A 17,228-nucleotide genomic window follows, 5' to 3' on the forward strand; every position below is an offset into this window, starting at 1 on the left:
TATTTTTCTAATTAATCTTATAATTATTAATTATTAATATTGTACTAATAAAATTATTTGATGCACTAAAGTGGGTGTATAAATCACCCAAAAGTTTTTTCTTATTATATACCTATCGACACACCACAAAGTACTATTTACATTATTGCTAAATTATAAAAAATTTCTTTATAAATATTCATTTTTTCATTTTTTTTTCTAACTTTGAAAAATCTATATTTTTTAAAAACAATTTTAGAAATACTTTCAAGAAGATACGGCGTTAATGAAAAGGACAAATGATCAAATAACACTTATTTTTTCTATAAGAAAAAATATAATTTTTAAATTATATTTATGTAATTTTGATGGACATTTTTTATATAAATTATAAGAAATCGATAAAATAGTGATAAAATTCTCACAGAAGGGAGTTAAATATAATAACTTGAAATATTTAAAGGTAAAATATAGATTTTTAAAAATTAGAAAAAAAAAAAGAAATTACCTTTAACCCTAAAGTATTAAAACTGGTATGATGCCCTAGTCTCCTCATTAATATGTTACTCTGATCTCCACTCTACTAATTAATAAAATCACGTTGCTCGAGAATAGATATTATAATTTTAGGCCTAAAACCTATTACTAATTACTAATAATAGAAGGACATGCTATATATATATATATATATAATTGTAGAGTAATTAATTAATGGTGCTTAAACGGCGTTTTTGTCTCACATTAGTTGCTAGTTAGAGCCGGGTCCTCGGAACTCAAAAAATATGGCTACAAACTACAAATCACGTAATGATTATTATTATTAATGATAATACATTTGATTTTATTATTGATAAAATAGATATAATATTATTTATTAAGTCCGGAAATCTTTGAGAATAATAAAGCTGACTCTGCTAGTATCTTTGTTAATATTGTTTTTCTGCGTTCAATGAAAAAAAAAAAAGAGAGTTATTTCACTCGAGATTCTGCTTGAATATATATTATATAAAGGCTAAATTATATAAAATTTTTTGTTAAAATTTGATTTTTTCACCTTTTTTTTTTCCTGTCATTTAAAAATTTACACTTTGCCTCATTATAAAATAAAAAATATTCACAAAGGATACGGTGTATACTGTAATGATAAAATAACCATTTTGTCCTCACCATTTTCATCTCCTCTCTCACCTTTCTCAACAGTAGCCTCGATCGACCGCGATTCACGCCTCAATCGGCTGCGGTTTCTTTTCATCTTTTTCTCCACCTACTCCCCTTTCCTCCTGCACCCTCGCCGCCCCTCGATTTCGGCGACAGTAAGATGGAAATCAATGTGGGGGTGGATGGAGAGGTGGGTAATGACAACGAGGGCGAAGGCGAGGCGGCGGAGGAGGGCGAAGGGTGTTTGTAGGCGCGGACAGGGATGTGGGCGATGGCGAGGCGGCGAGGCGGAGGAAGGTGAAGCAACAGGGAAGAGGGTGGAGGGGTATTTTTGGTATAAAAAAATCTTTTATAACGGAATCCTAACGGATTATTAACGGTAGGAGGCAAAGTGCACATTTTTTATTTTACAAGGAGGCAAAGTGTAGGTTTTTAAATGACAGGAGGAAAAAGTGAAAAATCACATTTTGACATGAAGGTTTTCTGTAATTTAGCCTTATATAAATAAAGGGTTAATTGCATACAAATCCTCGCAAACATAATCAGTTATAAATATATCTTTGCAAAATTCAACTTTTATAAGTTATTCCTACAAAAGTCGTAATGTTTTTAGATATATTCATCTGATTTGTTAACATTAGAGAACTGTTAGAAAACTGTTTATATTTTTAATTTTGTACTCACAAATATGTCATTTCAAAAGCTATAATAGTATAATATAAGAGGAATAAAAATGTCAAAAATAATCACAATAAAGTATTTAACTTATAGTTAACTAAACTTTTCTAACGAATTCTAACGGAATGGACATATGTAAAAATATTAGGACTTTTACAGGAATAATTTAAAAGATAATGGCTGATCATTATTTTGCACATAACATTATCGTCTTTCTTAGAGCTTGATTCATACAAATTAACTATAACACTACCTCAATACAATATCATCTTTCTATTATCGTGGTAACTTTTACGTTTTAGCGCCACATATACTGTAATATTTTACAGAGATGATACAAATTACTTATCAATAGTCGGATGTATTAAAATAGTTATAAAGACCGGAAAAAAAAAAAAAAAAGAAAAGAAAAGAAAAGAATAGTGGGATGCAGGGCTGCAGTACAACTGTAGCTTTCTGGAATTCGTGCAAAATCATGCAGACAAAATGGTCATGGATGGTACACATTTGTCAGCAGATAAGTAGAGAATGAGATAGTAACCAAAGTAAGATACATTTGTTTTGAAAATCGAAAAGGTGTGCATAGTCTCATTTGCTTTTGAGTCTTTTTACGGATTGCTACAATAAACTTTCTCCTGTTTCTACATGGTCCTCTTGGTCAAAGCTTCTCGATCAACGTATCCTTTCTCATGCACAAAATTATAATTTTATATAATATACAAGATTATTTAATATTAGTAATTTAAAATTTTGCCATCTCATTCAATAATATTTTTGAAGTAACTTCAATTTTACTATTTGTAATGCTATATTACCGACCAGATTGCAGGCTGAATGAATAAAATAGAATAATTCTAATAGGATTGTCCATAATCCTAACAGGATAATCCGAACCAGATGCGCCTTTCATGTAACTCTTGTATATAAAGGCCTATTTTGCATAGTGGGGCTTGTAAGTATTTGTTTTTATACTTTGAACGCCTAAAAATTTTTTACTATTTTTACAACCTACATTGTAAAAATTAAAACATGCAGAACTTATAAAAAGTTTGGACCATTTTGAATTAGCCATCAAATCTTTCAAAATTTTAATTTTATTAATCAACCCATTAATTTGTTTGATTTGAGTTAGTTAATGGTACGTCGTTTATCATATAGTTCCACAGCTGTGAATTTATAGAAGTAAATAACTAGCTTCAATTTTGAAGTCAAAATACTATTGATTGACTCAAATCAAGCAAATTAAAAGATTAGATAGATCGGTTGTCCCTAGAGCAAGTGGCAAAGGGCTTGGTGGTTGGTACTGTTAGGATTTGGTAAGATTTGTTGTTAAATCCTAATTAGATAAGAATTAATATTTAAATCTATTGAAGATAAATTAAGATTTAAATATTAATTAGAGTATAAATCTAACTAGATTAGGATAAATATTTAAATCTATTGGAGATAAACTAAATATAGATTTAAATATTTATCGAAATAGGAATCCTAATTATACTAGGATTTGGTTAGCTTTTGATGTAAGCTATAAATATAGCATATGTGCTACTATTTTGATGGTGGTATGGATTAACCACACCCATATGGCATGACCAAGATGGTCATGATTTTGGATGCACCTAGTGTACGGGTGCGTCCATAAGTGAGTAGTCTTTTAGATTAATAGAAGACGAGAGAAGGGTAGAAGATCGAGATTCAGAAAGAGGGTTCGGATTGTAGCTACTCTGTATAGAAGAGGAGTCAGGTGTAATATTCTCTTATTTAATGAATCTTATTTTACCCGCATATTTTTTTTCTTTTATAAGTGAATAAGCTTCTGCTGAGGAGACGGGTTTATGGTAAAAATTCGATTCGACGCTTCCGTTGCGGAATCCCAACAATCGGTACCGAATCCACAGCAGTCGGTATCGGAGTGGATTGCGGATTCACAAGATTTGGTACCGGGGGGAGTACCGGATTCCCAACAGGTACCCGAGATCCTAAGTTCGAATCCTAGTTGATTCACATTTTCTAACTAAATTTATTTCTAAATGAAATAAACGAAGCGGGTAGCGTGCTATCTTTCTCTTAAAAAAAAAAAAAAAGAAGAAAGATTAAATAGTAAAATCAAAATTTTGAAAGATTGCAAAGCTCAATTAAAATAGTTCATAATTCAGATAAGTTATATATATTTTTACCTACTATAACACTGATTGAAACCAACGGTAACAAAAAGTATATTACTTCTAATACTTTTGAAAACACAATTCCAATCTAAACTTAAACTCTACTATGTTTTTTTTTTCCATAAATACTTATAAAGTTTGATTACCTGATTATATGTTTCAATTTGGAAAGCGAAAAACATAATTTTTTGCTTTCTTCTGTTTATCGATATGGTTTTGGAACTGTCATCAGTATCTCTTCTATATTTTCTTGTTATATAAAACTGTGCTGCAATTTCTTTCTAAAACTATCTCTTACTATAATCAATCAAGCTCTACTTTTCTACAAACCTCTACATTCAAAAAATAGAAAAGAATAAAAAATAACATATCAGGTGCTTCTTCTCCTTAAAAAAATAAGTGAGCGGAAAGAACCACCAAAAAAAAAAAAAAAAAAGGCTAAATTACATAAAATTTTTCCGTCAAAATTCGATTTTTTACTTTCTTCTCCTGTCGTTTAAAAATCTATATTTTTTTCTCTTGTAAAATAAAAAATAGTCACAAGGGATACAGTGTAAACTGTGATGACAAAATGACTATTTTGCCCCTCACCATTTTTGACAACAGGAAAAAAGACTGAGAGCATCTTTTGTATAAAAAATATATAATAATATTTTATAAACAGAATTTCAACAGATCACTAGCGGTAGGGAGTGAAGTGAACATTTTTTATTTTAAAAAATGACAAAGTGTAGATTTTTAAATGATATGAAAAAAATAAAAAAAATCAAATTTTGAGAGCGCTATAATTTAGCTATAAAAAAAAAAAAGAAAAAAAGAAAAAAAAGAGGGGCGGCCACGCGAATTAGAAAAACTGGAAAGGGAAAAGGAGGTGCAGGAAGCAGCTGCAGGTGCAGGCGTTTTTCAATGCTTTTTACGACTCTGGAAAAACTGAGGGAAGAAAAAGCAGCAGCTTTTCTGATTCCGTGGAATCATTCACTTCCTTGTCTCCTTCTCAAGAGGAAACAAGAGGTGGCCCTTGTATAAATTCGACCATGCTAAATTAGCGTTTAGAGTTTATAGAAAGACGTGACATAATTAAAGTGGGCCAAAAATTCTGTTGAATTTAATAATTTACACAGCTGTTGTAAAAAAAAATAATAATAAAATTAAAATGGTTATAATTTTTTGTTTGAGTATCTATTTTCAGCACGCAACTCCAATTCGAAAAATAATTTTTGAGATCTATGCGTCGTACCATAAAATCGTTTTATTCGAGTTTGGAACTCCAATTCTTCAACTGTCTATGCCTCTGTTTTTATATTTTTTAAATTATTTTTGAAAAACTTTGTATTTTTTTAAGTATGATTATTCAATTATTTTTGACCGATTTTAATTCAAAACTATATTAGAATTTATTATGTTTTGTTATAGTAAGATTCAAATATTATGACGTTCGGTTAATATAATTACTTTTTTAAATTGATTAATAATATATTTTTTCTTTTTTAGAAGAATTGTCTACTTACGCATATTTTATATTTCTTTCTTTTTTGCCTTTGTGCTTCTTCTCTCACAACGCGGTTACTTGTGTCCAAACGTTACATGATAAATAAAAGGTAAAAAGGTATAGAACTAGCCTAAGTGTTGGCCTATTTTGACTTCACTATGGTATGTTTTAAAATTTTTGATTTTATTTTTGAACCTTTCAACTAATTTAATTTGAATCAATCAATGATATCCAACTTTAAAATTTAAATAACTATTTACTTTTATAAATTTATAGTTGCGACTTCCCACTTCCGAAATAACCATAAAGTCATGAAATATTAACTTATTCTAAGATAAACAATATATTTAAATTTTAAAATGTAAAGTTAAAATATCATTAACTTAGTTAATCAAATAAATTTAAAATTAATTAGTAAAATCAAAAATTAATTTAATAAAATCGCCGCTTTATATCTAGTGAAAGAGACTTGAGTTTAACGCGAACAAAAAAAACAAGGACAAAATTTAAATATTGGATTGAGGAATTTCACTTCATTTTTTCAGAAAATAATCACATAGTTCCTGATAAAAGGTACGGTACGTACGAAGATAATAATGTAGCGAAACATACGGGCGCGTTAAAACAAAGCACCTTCTACAAGTCATATAGTAAAAAAAAAAGTTCCGTTTCTGCGAAAATCGAACGGTGGAGATCAAACGCGCTCTCCCTTCTCCTTCTCCGATCTACCGTCGCCAGGATCGCTCATGCACCGAGCAAACGGCGATTCCGACCCTGCAAAGAGGAATTTCAAATTTCAAATTTTAAAATTTTTTTTAAAAAAAAACAACTACGGATAATAATTGCATAAAACTTGATTTCCTATATTGTGCATTTATATTTGTAAGTTTTAAAATTTACAAAATTATTTATAATATATTTTATTAAAGTTTGGTGCGCATAATTTTTAATATTCTTTTTTTTATAGTAAAATATTTTGTAAATGTTTTATATGGGTCTAACCATTTTCTGTGTCACTGTGTGTGCGCGAGTGGAAAAAAATTCCAAATGAAGTAGAAAAATTAAGGATAAATTTTAAATACCACCTTCGTGATTTCATACTTTCTCACTTTACTATCACGTGATATAAAATATATCAAGTTAATATCATGTTGGTTACTGTTATCTTTTCGTTAGCTTTTTCGTTAATATTTTGTTAAATTATATACAAAATAAAACTTCAGATATCGATCTAGGTATCTAGATTTATCGAATATTAACTTTAGTATCTTTTAGTTTTAACTTTGTTATCAATTTAACAAAAAAAATAGTAAAATTAATAATAAAAAAAATAATATGGCACTAAATTAATATATTTTAAATTACAGAACACTAAAGAAAAAAAAGTGTGAAATGCAATGAGTAGTATTTTGAAGTTTTTCAAAATATTAACCCAGTTATCCGAACAAAACATTGTATAAAGACATGTACAGTGCACGAATTGTAAAGCAGCGGACGGGTATACAACACAAGTTAGGGGTGCGGGGGGTACCTTGGGCGGTGTGGAAGGAACGCTTGCAGTGGGCGATGGCGCTCTGGATCCCGTCCTCCTGCTGGAGCAGCGAGTCGTCCCTCCGCCGCGGCGACGGCACCGCGGCCACCGCGGCCGACGCCGACCGGCTCTTCCCGAGCCTTCTCCGCACCACCTTCAACCCCGGAATGCTCGCCCTCGGCGCCCTCACCCCGCACGACGCCACCGCCGCCGCCGCCGCCGTAGGTGGCGGCGGAGACGCCTCCTCCGCCGCCTCGGCCTCAGCCTCCGCCTCCGCCTCCGCCTCCGCCTCCGCCTCCGCCGCGTCTTTCTCCTCCCCTTGGTTCGCCGCGGCGGCGGGGCTCGGCGCCTCGGAGAACCCTAGCTTCTCCCCGTACCTCTTCGAAACCCTGACGTACAGGGGCTTGATCTTGCTGAGGTACTTGTGCACCACCTCCCTCGCGAACCTCCTCTCCTCCTCCTCCTCCGCCGCCGCCGTCGCCGCGGTGGTCCTGGAGCTGTTGTCCCGCGTGAAGAGGGAGACGATCGGGGACTCCTCGACCTTGAGCTTGACGAGGAGCTTGCTCCGCCCCTGCGGCGGAGGAAGACGCGGAGCTTCGCGGCGGGCTTGAGGAGGGCGACGGGGAGGTGAGGAGGGGTCTCGGGATCGGCGTCGGCGATCGTCGAGGGGTCCAGGGTTAGAAGCTTACCTTTAAAGAATAGATCGTCGGAGGGCGAAAGAGGCTCCGCTCGGAACCCCTCGCGGGCGAAGTCGAACTCCCCCTCATCCTCCTCCGCCTCCGCCGCCGCAGCCGCCGCCTCCTTCTCTTCCTGTTCCTCCTCCTCCTCGCCATTGGCGCCGTCCTCGGGGACGGCGAACTCGAGGTCGAAGAAGGGGCCCTCGTCATCACCACCGCCGTCGTCGTCGTCGTCGTCGTCGGCGCCGGCGCCGGGGCGGAGCACGGAGGTGGCGATGGTGGTGGTGGCGGCGGCTGCTGCGGCGGCGGCAATGGCGGCTCCGCCGCCTCCGCGCAAGTACTTGAGGAGGCTAAGGGATTCCATGGTGGGGATAGCCACAAAGGTTAGCCCTACTCTCTCTCTCTCTCTCTCTCTCTCTCTCTATTTGCTTGAAATATTTAGAAGATGAAGGGTATTTTGGTTAAGAAGGGGAAAGAGCGGGAAGGGGGAGGAGGAGTGGGGGCAGTAGGTGCGAGAGGCGTGTGATAGCAGCAGGCGTCGTCAGTGGTCAGCAGATTGTTTGGTCGATGGTTATAACTTTTTCACAGGACTCGACAGCCAGAGAGAGAGAGAGAGAGAGAGAGAGAGAGAGAGAGAAAGGTGAATTTAATACAATTTCTTCTTGGCGTCCGAATCAGCAGCAGTTCTCTACAACCTACACAGTGTAGCGAATAGAAAAGTTTATCCAACACTCGAACACTTCACCACAGGTTAATTCTACAATGAACTTTTTTTAACCGAACGGCCACTGGTAGGGTAGTGTTTGAAGTTTGAACTAACGTTTCTTTTTAAGCTCAAGATTATTTTTAAATTCAGTATAGTGTTCAGTATAGTGTTTAGAAACGAACAGATGAAAATTTTGATTTTATTTTTTAAAATAAAAAAATTAATTTTGAAAGCTATAGAATCAGAAGTAGAAAAAAAATTATTTTTCTAAAACTAATTCTGATTTTGAACTCAAACTTTATTTTTTTATTTTTATTTTAGATTCAAAGTATAAATTTAACATTAAATTTAAATTTTGCAATTTTAAATTCATATTTGAATTTTTAAATCTCAACTTATCAAATTTAAAATTTATATTTTAAATTTTAAATTTTAAATTTAAGTTTCAAATCTCAAAAATTAAATTTACATTTTTAAAATTCAAAATTTTAAAATTTAAATTTTAAATTTAAGATAAAATTTAAATTTTGACATTTTGGATTTTAAAACTTTAAAATTTAAAATTTAAAATTACATGTTTTAATTTTCAAATTACAAAATTCTAATTTTAAAAATTAATTTTAAATTTTAAAATTCAAAATTTTAAATTTTAAAATTCAAAATTTTAAATTTTAAATTTCAATTTTAAATTTTAAATTTTAAAATTTAATTTTACTTTTAAATTTTGAAATTCAAAATTTTACTTTTAAGTTTCAAAATTCAAAATTTTACTTTTAAATTTCAAATTTCAAAATTTTACTTTTAAATTTTAAATTTTAAATTTTAAAATAAAATATTATATTTTAAATTCAAAATTTAAATTCATATTGAAAAATTAAAAATTTAAATTTAGATTTAAAAATTCAAATTTAAAATTTAAAATTTTAAAATTTTAAAATTATTTTTTGTATAAATTAAATTATTTTAAAATAAAATTTAGTAAAAATATTAATATATCCAAGCATCAGAAATTTTTTGCCAAACAGCTTTAGAAAATTACTTCAAAAAAATTATTTTTATCTAAAATCAGCCAACCGCTTTACAACTTTTCACCAAAATTAATTCTCCAAACCAAAATCACTTCTGCAGAAATTACTCTTCGAGAAGCTAGGCCAAACAGGTACTTAATTTGAGACAGAAATTGTAAGGTATAAGCAAACTAAATTTATTAATCCTATAATATAGTCTTTTGGATGCCGGCTAGGACTAAAAAGTTAAAAAAAATTAAGTGTGTTAGAACATAGTAGTTCTAGAATTAGTGACCTCTCGAAAAGCGGAGGGTCAAATAATAAATTTACTTGGGGCCTTGTTAAGGATTTGGGCCTATTGAGGGCATGAAAAGAAACCGGATTCGGAGCCTATTGAGCTCCTAATTGGACGAGGTTTTAAAGTTGGGCCAAGTTAAATAAGATTGGGCCCAATTTTGATTAACACATTTTGAATGCAGCTCGAAATACAGGCCCGGACCAAATAGGCCCATACAAAATATTTGGTCCGCAATTGGCAACGATTAGGATCTATTTGGTATTTTTTTTGAGAGATAGGTAGCATGCTACCCGCTTCGTTTATTTAATTTAGAAATAAACTTAGCTGAAAATGAGAATCAACTAGAATTCGAATTTGAAATCTCGAGTACCAACCACCAAGCCTTTTGCCACTTGCGCTAAAGGCGGTCAGTGCCTATTTGGTATTGACAGCCTCCAATAATTTCTTTATTTTGTTAGTGATGAATTATATGTAAAATAACCACAATAATTTTTTATCATTATTTTTTATTGCACGCAAAACAACTATATATACATATATATATATATATAAAAAAAAACTAGCGTATCAGTGACTATAGCGGGGGCTGTAACAATTTTGACTGAAAAATTTTAACCAAGAAGCTACTATATAATATGAATAAGTTCAACTCATCAACCAACCAAGCTAAAATTTACATATATAGAAAATTAACCTTTTCTTTTCTCACACTTATTGTTAAAATGTATGTAGAAAATTTGCCCGTTTTGATCTAACTATTCAATCTTTTTAAATTTTGATTTTAACCCTCAACCTTTTAACTTATTTAATTTAAGTAATTTAATGACTCTTCAAATACAAAATTTAAGTTAATTATTTATTTTAATCAATTTATAGTTGCGTAAATTGCATAAAATATAAAAATAAGAGACTCAAATTAAATAAATTAGAAAGGCTAAATAGCAAAAATAAAAAATGTTAAAAGTTGAATAGTCAAATTTAAAAGAATAATAATTGAGATAAGCAGTGTACATTTTTATCCAACAATATCTCTCTTGTTTGTGAGAGAACAACTTCTAGATTTTGACAACTATATAGTTGAATATAAATAGATTATAATTTTAAAATTAAAAGTATTGCTTACGAACGAAGGGAAATTTTAAAATTAAAAGTATTGCTTACGAACGAAGGGAATGTGACAACATGCGTGTTGCATATTTTAGGAAAATTCCATGAGCAAAACGGTGAACGTGGAAGCGTCGTGTATATAAAACCAAATGGAGTGTTCGATTTTTCTCTGTTTATGTTTTTTTTTTTTCCTTTTTTTTCTTTTTTGGAATTATTTTTATGCGTTACCAAACTTAACCTACTCAATCTTAATAACTTCGGGACAGGTGTAACCCTCCAGCTTACGTGTGGGACCCACCGGTGACGTGCAGCTTCGTTGCTGTGCCACGTGGGATCGTAAATCCCGCGCTTTTGCCTCGAGAAACTATTGCCCTGCACCAGGTATACGCATATATACTCTATGCACCGTTCTTCATTTTTTTTTGACCACCTAATGAGGCAATATATATATGGGTTAATTTCGTACAAATTTTTGTAAATATAACAAATAATAAATATATTCTTATAAAATTTAATTTTTATATATTGTTTCTGTAGAAGTTCTAATATTTTCTAATACGTCCCTCTAGTTTGTTGCCGTTAGATAATTATTAGAGAACCGTTTATATTTTCAATTTTATCATCACAAATATTTATCCCTTCAAAAATCATAACAGTATAATATAAGCGGAATAAAAATGTGAAAAACTAATTAAGATTAAGTATTTAACCTACAGTTAACTAAAGTTTTCTAACGGTATAGGAATATACTTGTTATTCACTATGTTTACAGGAACCTATATGAAATTAACCTATATATATAATTTATAATATCTAAAGAATCTATATATTAAAAATCATGTATTTTAAATTAGAATTTATAATTTTCATATATTGCATTTTTGAAAATATTATTTAGATGTCAGAATAAGTAATGCAATATTGAGACTCGTTTCATGTCGTTTTTATTTTTTAAAATACTAATTTTATATAATTTAATATGGTTGAGAAAAGACCTTTCTTTTACCGAAAGGTAAGAAGTTCAGAATAAAGTAAATTTGCAGATGAATTAGAATTCAACTAAAAATTATTTTTTTTATTTTTTTTCTTTTCATAATTAACTTAAGTATTTTGGAGGCTTGAGTTTCGTTTGAAGGTAAAGTTATAATAAACTAAATAATAAAAATGAGTAAATAAAAATAAGTATTTATAATAAAATTATGAGTACATTCACGTATTCTAGGATGAGATGAATTTTACTATTTACACCGACATGACTAAGTGAAATTATTATATTTATTTTAATTTTAATAAAAGACACCTAAATTTTAGGTTTACGTGTCCAAGCAGAATCTGGAATGCGGAGAAAATAATTTCTCTTCCGGTTGAAAACCGCACAAAAGCAACGGGAGATTGGGCATTAAGAAATGGCAAACGAGAGAAAAAGAAAAAAATAAAATAAACTTCATATACCACTCATGTAGTTTCATATTTTTTCACTTTAATAGCATGTGATTTAAAGTACATTAAGTTAGTATTCTAAATTTCATTTTTATCTTTTTGTCAGCTTCTTCGTTAATTTCGTTAAATTATATACCAAAATTTTTAGATACTCCAATTATCGAATATCCACTTTAGTACCTTTTAGTTTTAACTTTGTCACTGATTTAACGAGTAATTAGAAAAAAGATTACTGATAATTATCTCATCTAAAAAAGATTACGCAGAAGAAAAGAGTAATTAGAAACTTATTAATAAAGTATTAAATAATCTCAATAGATAATAAACTTATAATTTTTAATTTATAGTTAGTTATATAAAAATGGAACTGATACTCACTTTCCACGGGTTATGTGCTATTTTTCGTAAGGAGCTGTTTGACTTTTCAAAAAAGCCTGAATTTTTTTTCAAGTTCATAATTCTTTTTTTTGTTTGTCAATTTAGTTATAAAAAAATTTAGCTTTTCTTTAAAAATACATTTCGAGATTCTATGAAAAATTAATATTTCCTGTTTAAAATTTTTGAAAATAAAAATACTAGTTCTATGTAAAATAGAAAAAATAATTTTTTAAAAAAACTAGTATTTAAATTAAATTGGCGAAAAACTTGAAAAGTAATTTTTTATAAAAATTATTACTATTATTTCTTTTTAATACTCTTTCGACGAACCTAAATAAATGAAAATCCCTATCTCTTGGCGAGGAAACGCCGTTAACTCTTTTAGAACGGCCGTCTCTCGTCCAAGCAATCTCAGTTTGATAAGAATCTTTGCGCTTGGTCCACCACGTCATCCATGAACCCAAAGCTGATCCGACCTTTTAAGCAACGTAATCCTTAATTTTATCATTACTTTTTTAAACCAGATAATTTAAATACTTTTTTTGTCTCCCAATTCACGTATATGTCAAGGGATATTGAATTATAATATAACTAAAATTGTTAAAATTTAGTAATAATTGAAAATAGTGATCATTCTTTATTTCTTCGTGATTTGTAAAGTTTAATAATAATATATGTAATTAGTTAATGTACAGAAAATTTTATTATATATATATATTTCTTTTAGTCGTGTTATTCTAAAAAAAAAATTTCAATAAACTAGTAATATAATTTCTGCTTATAATTTTAAATAAATATATCATATAAAATATATTGTATATATTTTAAATATATTGTACCATAACAAATACAAATACATCATATAAAATATATCTATTTTAATTAAATTATATTGTACCATGTAAGATGAGAGTTTAATAACAGATATTATTATAATTTCATATTGAAATGATATTCTAAAAAAATATTTATTCATATATTTTTTATACTAGAGAATATTAGTATTCTCATATAAAACATATAAAAAAAATATGGCAGATATAATTCTACATACGAATAGTATGATGAAATAGAACTTTCTCTAACTTTTTTTGGGGTTGATCATTTACTTGGATGGTTCATAGATGACGTGATGCACCCGGTCTTTCTAAATGTGCCACCACTGAGAGAACACCGTTTTTGTGTTTTTGTGTTTTTTTTTTTTTTTTTTCAATTNTTTTTTTTTTTTTTTTTTTTTTTTTCTTTTGCCTAACCCCATTTTTTATTTATATATAATAAGCTCGATTCATCGATATCCTCTCTCCCACAGTAGCCACATAAAAAGCTAAAGAGAGAGAAAGAGAGAGAGAGAGAGAGAGAGGTTTAGGGTTTGTTCTGGTACACCTGCGGAGGAGCATAGGGAGGAGGACGACGATGGCGGAGCACGCGGGGGAGGAGACGAGCTCGGCGAGGGAGGCGCTCACGGAGGAGATCGCGGAGAAGCTCCACGATCATCACCACGGCGGCGGCGGCGGTGGCGGCGGTGACTCCTCGTCGTCGTCCGATTCCGACGCCGAGCGATCCCGGGCCTCCGCTCCACCCCCGAAGAAGCCCAACAACTCCTGTCGCCTCTTCGGGAGGGAGAAACCCGTTCACGCGGTCCTCGGCGGCGGGAAAGGTATGGCGTTGGGTATTTTGTTATTTGGGAGTGGTTGGATCGAAACCCTAGTCTGGGTGGATCTGGTGAGGTGGTTCTCCCTGAGATCTGTTGGTATTTTTTTAATAATTTTTTCGAACGATATATTTTTGTGTTGAGCGACGAAAAGGGTTAGGGTTTAGCTTGATTCGCCATTAAAAGAATATGTAATATGTAAATCTCTATGTTATCCGCTTCGATCGATTAAAACCCTCGTGGGGTTTTATTAGTACCACTTGTTGGTACTTCGAAACGCAATCAAAATCGAAGATGTTTATTAACAAATCTGTGAATAAATCAAAATTAATATTTTTAGTTAGAAATCTCCATTAAAAACCCTTTTTTGGGTTTGATGATCAGTAATCTCCATTAAAGTTTTTAATTACAAATTTATTTGGTGAACGAATGAACATTACACTGAATTTTCTAAATGGAGACCCGAATAAAATTTTTAGTTCACTATTTATTCTTCGTTTCTTTTGATTTATGGAAGTGTTTCAGTAAATTTTGTTGGTTTTTGTTAGAATACCAACTGCTTTGTCGCGCTACGATATAAAATTAGATACAGGTGAGTTTTGAATTTTGATAGGGAGACATACTTCAACCGAACATGTTGTATGAATAGATAAAGAAATCAAAATTTTTAATAGCTCAGATACCTGTTCGAAAATACGGCACAGTTCGGGTTAGATATGTACATTTGCACCTTTTTTATATGTTATTAGACCCTTCCTATCATTTTTGCAATTCTTTTATACTTTTTTTTATGCAGTTGCTGATGTGTTACTATGGAGAGATAGGAAAATCTCTGTCGGAGTGCTCGGTGTCGCGACAATTATTTGGGTTTTGTTTGAAGTTCTTGAGTTCCATCTGCTAACCCTTGTCGCCCACTGCCTCATACTCTCTTTCGCCATCTTGTTCCTTTGGTCTAATGCCTCCACCTTCATCAATAAGTGAGACCTTCTCCTCTTGACCTTTTTTATGTGATAGTAATAATAGGAATAATAATAGACCAACTTAAAAACTTTGAGTTGCTCTCCTTTTGGTTTTAGGACTCCGCCTCGCTTTCCGGAGGTGAGCATTCCTGAAGATGCGGTTGTGAATGTTGCTCGTTCCCTGCGGTATGACATCAACAGGGCCTTTGCCGTTCTTAGGGAGATCGCAACTGGCCGTGACTTGAAGAAATTTCTCATTGTATGTCCATTTTTTATTCAATCCAATTCTTGCATTTATTGCCTGTTTGGCTTAGCGTCTTGAACTTCTATATCTTTGTGAAAAGCAAAAGCTAGGCTTATAACAAACAAAATGTTTGGAGCTTCTAGTTGTAGCAGGAAGCGGAACAAGTTTTTGGGCTCCAATTGCGGGTGATCCAACTTGAAGCTTCCCCTTCTAGCCGCAGAAAGGCAGCTGTTGAGGGGATTTAAAAGTTGTTTAGACTTCCTCTAACAGCTCTACACGAGTGCAATTTTTTTCCTGTTGAGTTCTAATGTATATTCTGATCTCATAGGTAATTGCTGGTCTCTGGGTTCTTTCTGTTATTGGGAGCCAGTGCAATTTCCTGACCTTGTTTTACATAGGTAATGGACTACTCCGACTTAGTCAAATGTATCATTTGTTCTTGTTAAACTCAGACTAAACACCAAAAATTCCCCTCTTGTGTGGAACGCAGTTTTTGTAATACTGCACACTGTGCCAGTTCTATATGAGAAGTACCAGGACAAGGTGGATTTATATGCGGAGAAGGCCATGGCAGAAATTAAGAAGCATTATGCGGTGTTCGACGCCAAGGTTCTGAGTAAAATCCCTAGGGGCCCATCGAAAGCAAAGAAGCACTAAAATTGTAGGGTTTCATTGTGAATGGCTAGTTTGTGGTTTCGTCAGGTGATACAGCGACTTGTTTCTTGGTTTCTTGGCGGTCCAAGTACCTCTCTTTATCTTATACTATAGGGCTCTTTTTTTAGTTTGAACAAGTATATGATTATAGTTTGTTAAAGCAGCAGTAGATCTTAAGTTTTTTGTGCGCTAAGAATAGGTCTTTTTGTGTGTGTGTGTGTGTGTGTGTGTGTGTGTGTGTAGTGTGTTCATAGTAAGATCTTTCTATTATTGATGATCTTACCGATCTGTGGATATAAAATAGTTGAAAGAACAATGTTTGATCAGTTAAATTTCCAATTCATGATCCTGTGTTGCTTCACTACTGTTGATTGTTTATTCTGTTTGGTTAGTCGAAGAGACAATAAAACATATTTCCTGTTTTTGACAAATCATATGAAAGACTAATTGCTATCATACTTTGATTGATCCCATCTTTGACTCCCAGAGCTTAAAAATGAAAATTTGATCTAGAAGGCGGCAATGTAAGTAGTCCATCTGCAATCTTCAGATAGTTTTTTAAGTATGTTTGAGGTCTGGAATTAACTGCTGCAAATTGAAATATCTTCAGCTGTACAGTCACTGTTATGTGTGTGTAGTGTGTTCTACTCCTCTTTTTTTTGGAAAAAAAAGAAAGAAATTAGAGTTATTTGAAATTGAAGGCAATGAAATTCTGTATCAATTCAAAATATCTTAGGGTTCAGGTGGGGTTTTTCACCAAAGATAAATGGCCAGTATCTGAAACTATTTCGATCCAAATGGATCGATATATCCTGAAGCTACCCTCAGAGCAATCCTACCTGGGACTTGGTAGTTCTGATTGGAATTGGTTTGATCAACACGGTCTATATTTGAAGGTTTCAGAGATATTTGAAGGTTTCAGAGTTTTGGTCTGAAATGTTAAATCGCTGAACGAAAAGAGATCGATTTCGGAGTTTCTATCAAATACACGAAAGAGATCGATTTCAGAAAAAATTGTTAACTCATGGTGTAGACAAATCTCAGAGGAGTATGCCAAAATTGTACCCAATTTTTTTTTTTTTTTTAAAATCCTCTAGTTATATATGG

The 17,228-nt window shown here is 32.5% G+C and overlaps 2 protein-coding genes across 3 annotated transcripts; one reads left to right on the forward strand and one right to left on the reverse strand.

Annotated features, from left to right (window-relative positions):
• On the reverse strand, positions 5,975-7,887 carry LOC109716633 (probable membrane-associated kinase regulator 2). The gene is made up of 3 exons (XM_020242169.1): positions 7,860-7,887; positions 7,001-7,684; positions 5,975-6,243 (listed from the first exon to the last, which is right to left on the reverse strand). The coding sequence occupies exons 1-3, from the start codon at positions 7,885-7,887 to the stop codon at positions 6,164-6,166; spliced, it is 792 nt and encodes a 263-aa protein (XP_020097758.1). The 3' UTR covers positions 5,975-6,163.
• Positions 8,307-16,482, forward strand: LOC109716683 (reticulon-like protein B5). 2 transcript variants are annotated; one of them, XM_020242228.1, is made up of 6 exons: positions 8,307-8,317; positions 13,946-14,270; positions 15,061-15,241; positions 15,341-15,482; positions 15,796-15,865; positions 15,958-16,482. In XM_020242228.1, the coding sequence occupies exons 2-6, from the start codon at positions 14,027-14,029 to the stop codon at positions 16,122-16,124; spliced, it is 804 nt and encodes a 267-aa protein (XP_020097817.1). In that variant the 5' UTR covers positions 8,307-8,317; positions 13,946-14,026; the 3' UTR covers positions 16,125-16,482. The 2 variants fall into 2 exon arrangements, with proteins under 2 accessions (XP_020097817.1, XP_020097818.1); XM_020242229.1 differs by lacking the exons at positions 8,307-8,317; positions 15,796-15,865; positions 15,958-16,482 and adding an exon at positions 15,620-15,751 and having other exon boundaries at positions 13,901-14,270.

Source organism: Ananas comosus, linkage group 10 (genome assembly GCF_001540865.1).
Source record: "Ananas comosus cultivar F153 linkage group 10, ASM154086v1, whole genome shotgun sequence".
Classification (NCBI taxonomy): Eukaryota; Viridiplantae; Streptophyta; class Magnoliopsida; order Poales; family Bromeliaceae; genus Ananas; species Ananas comosus.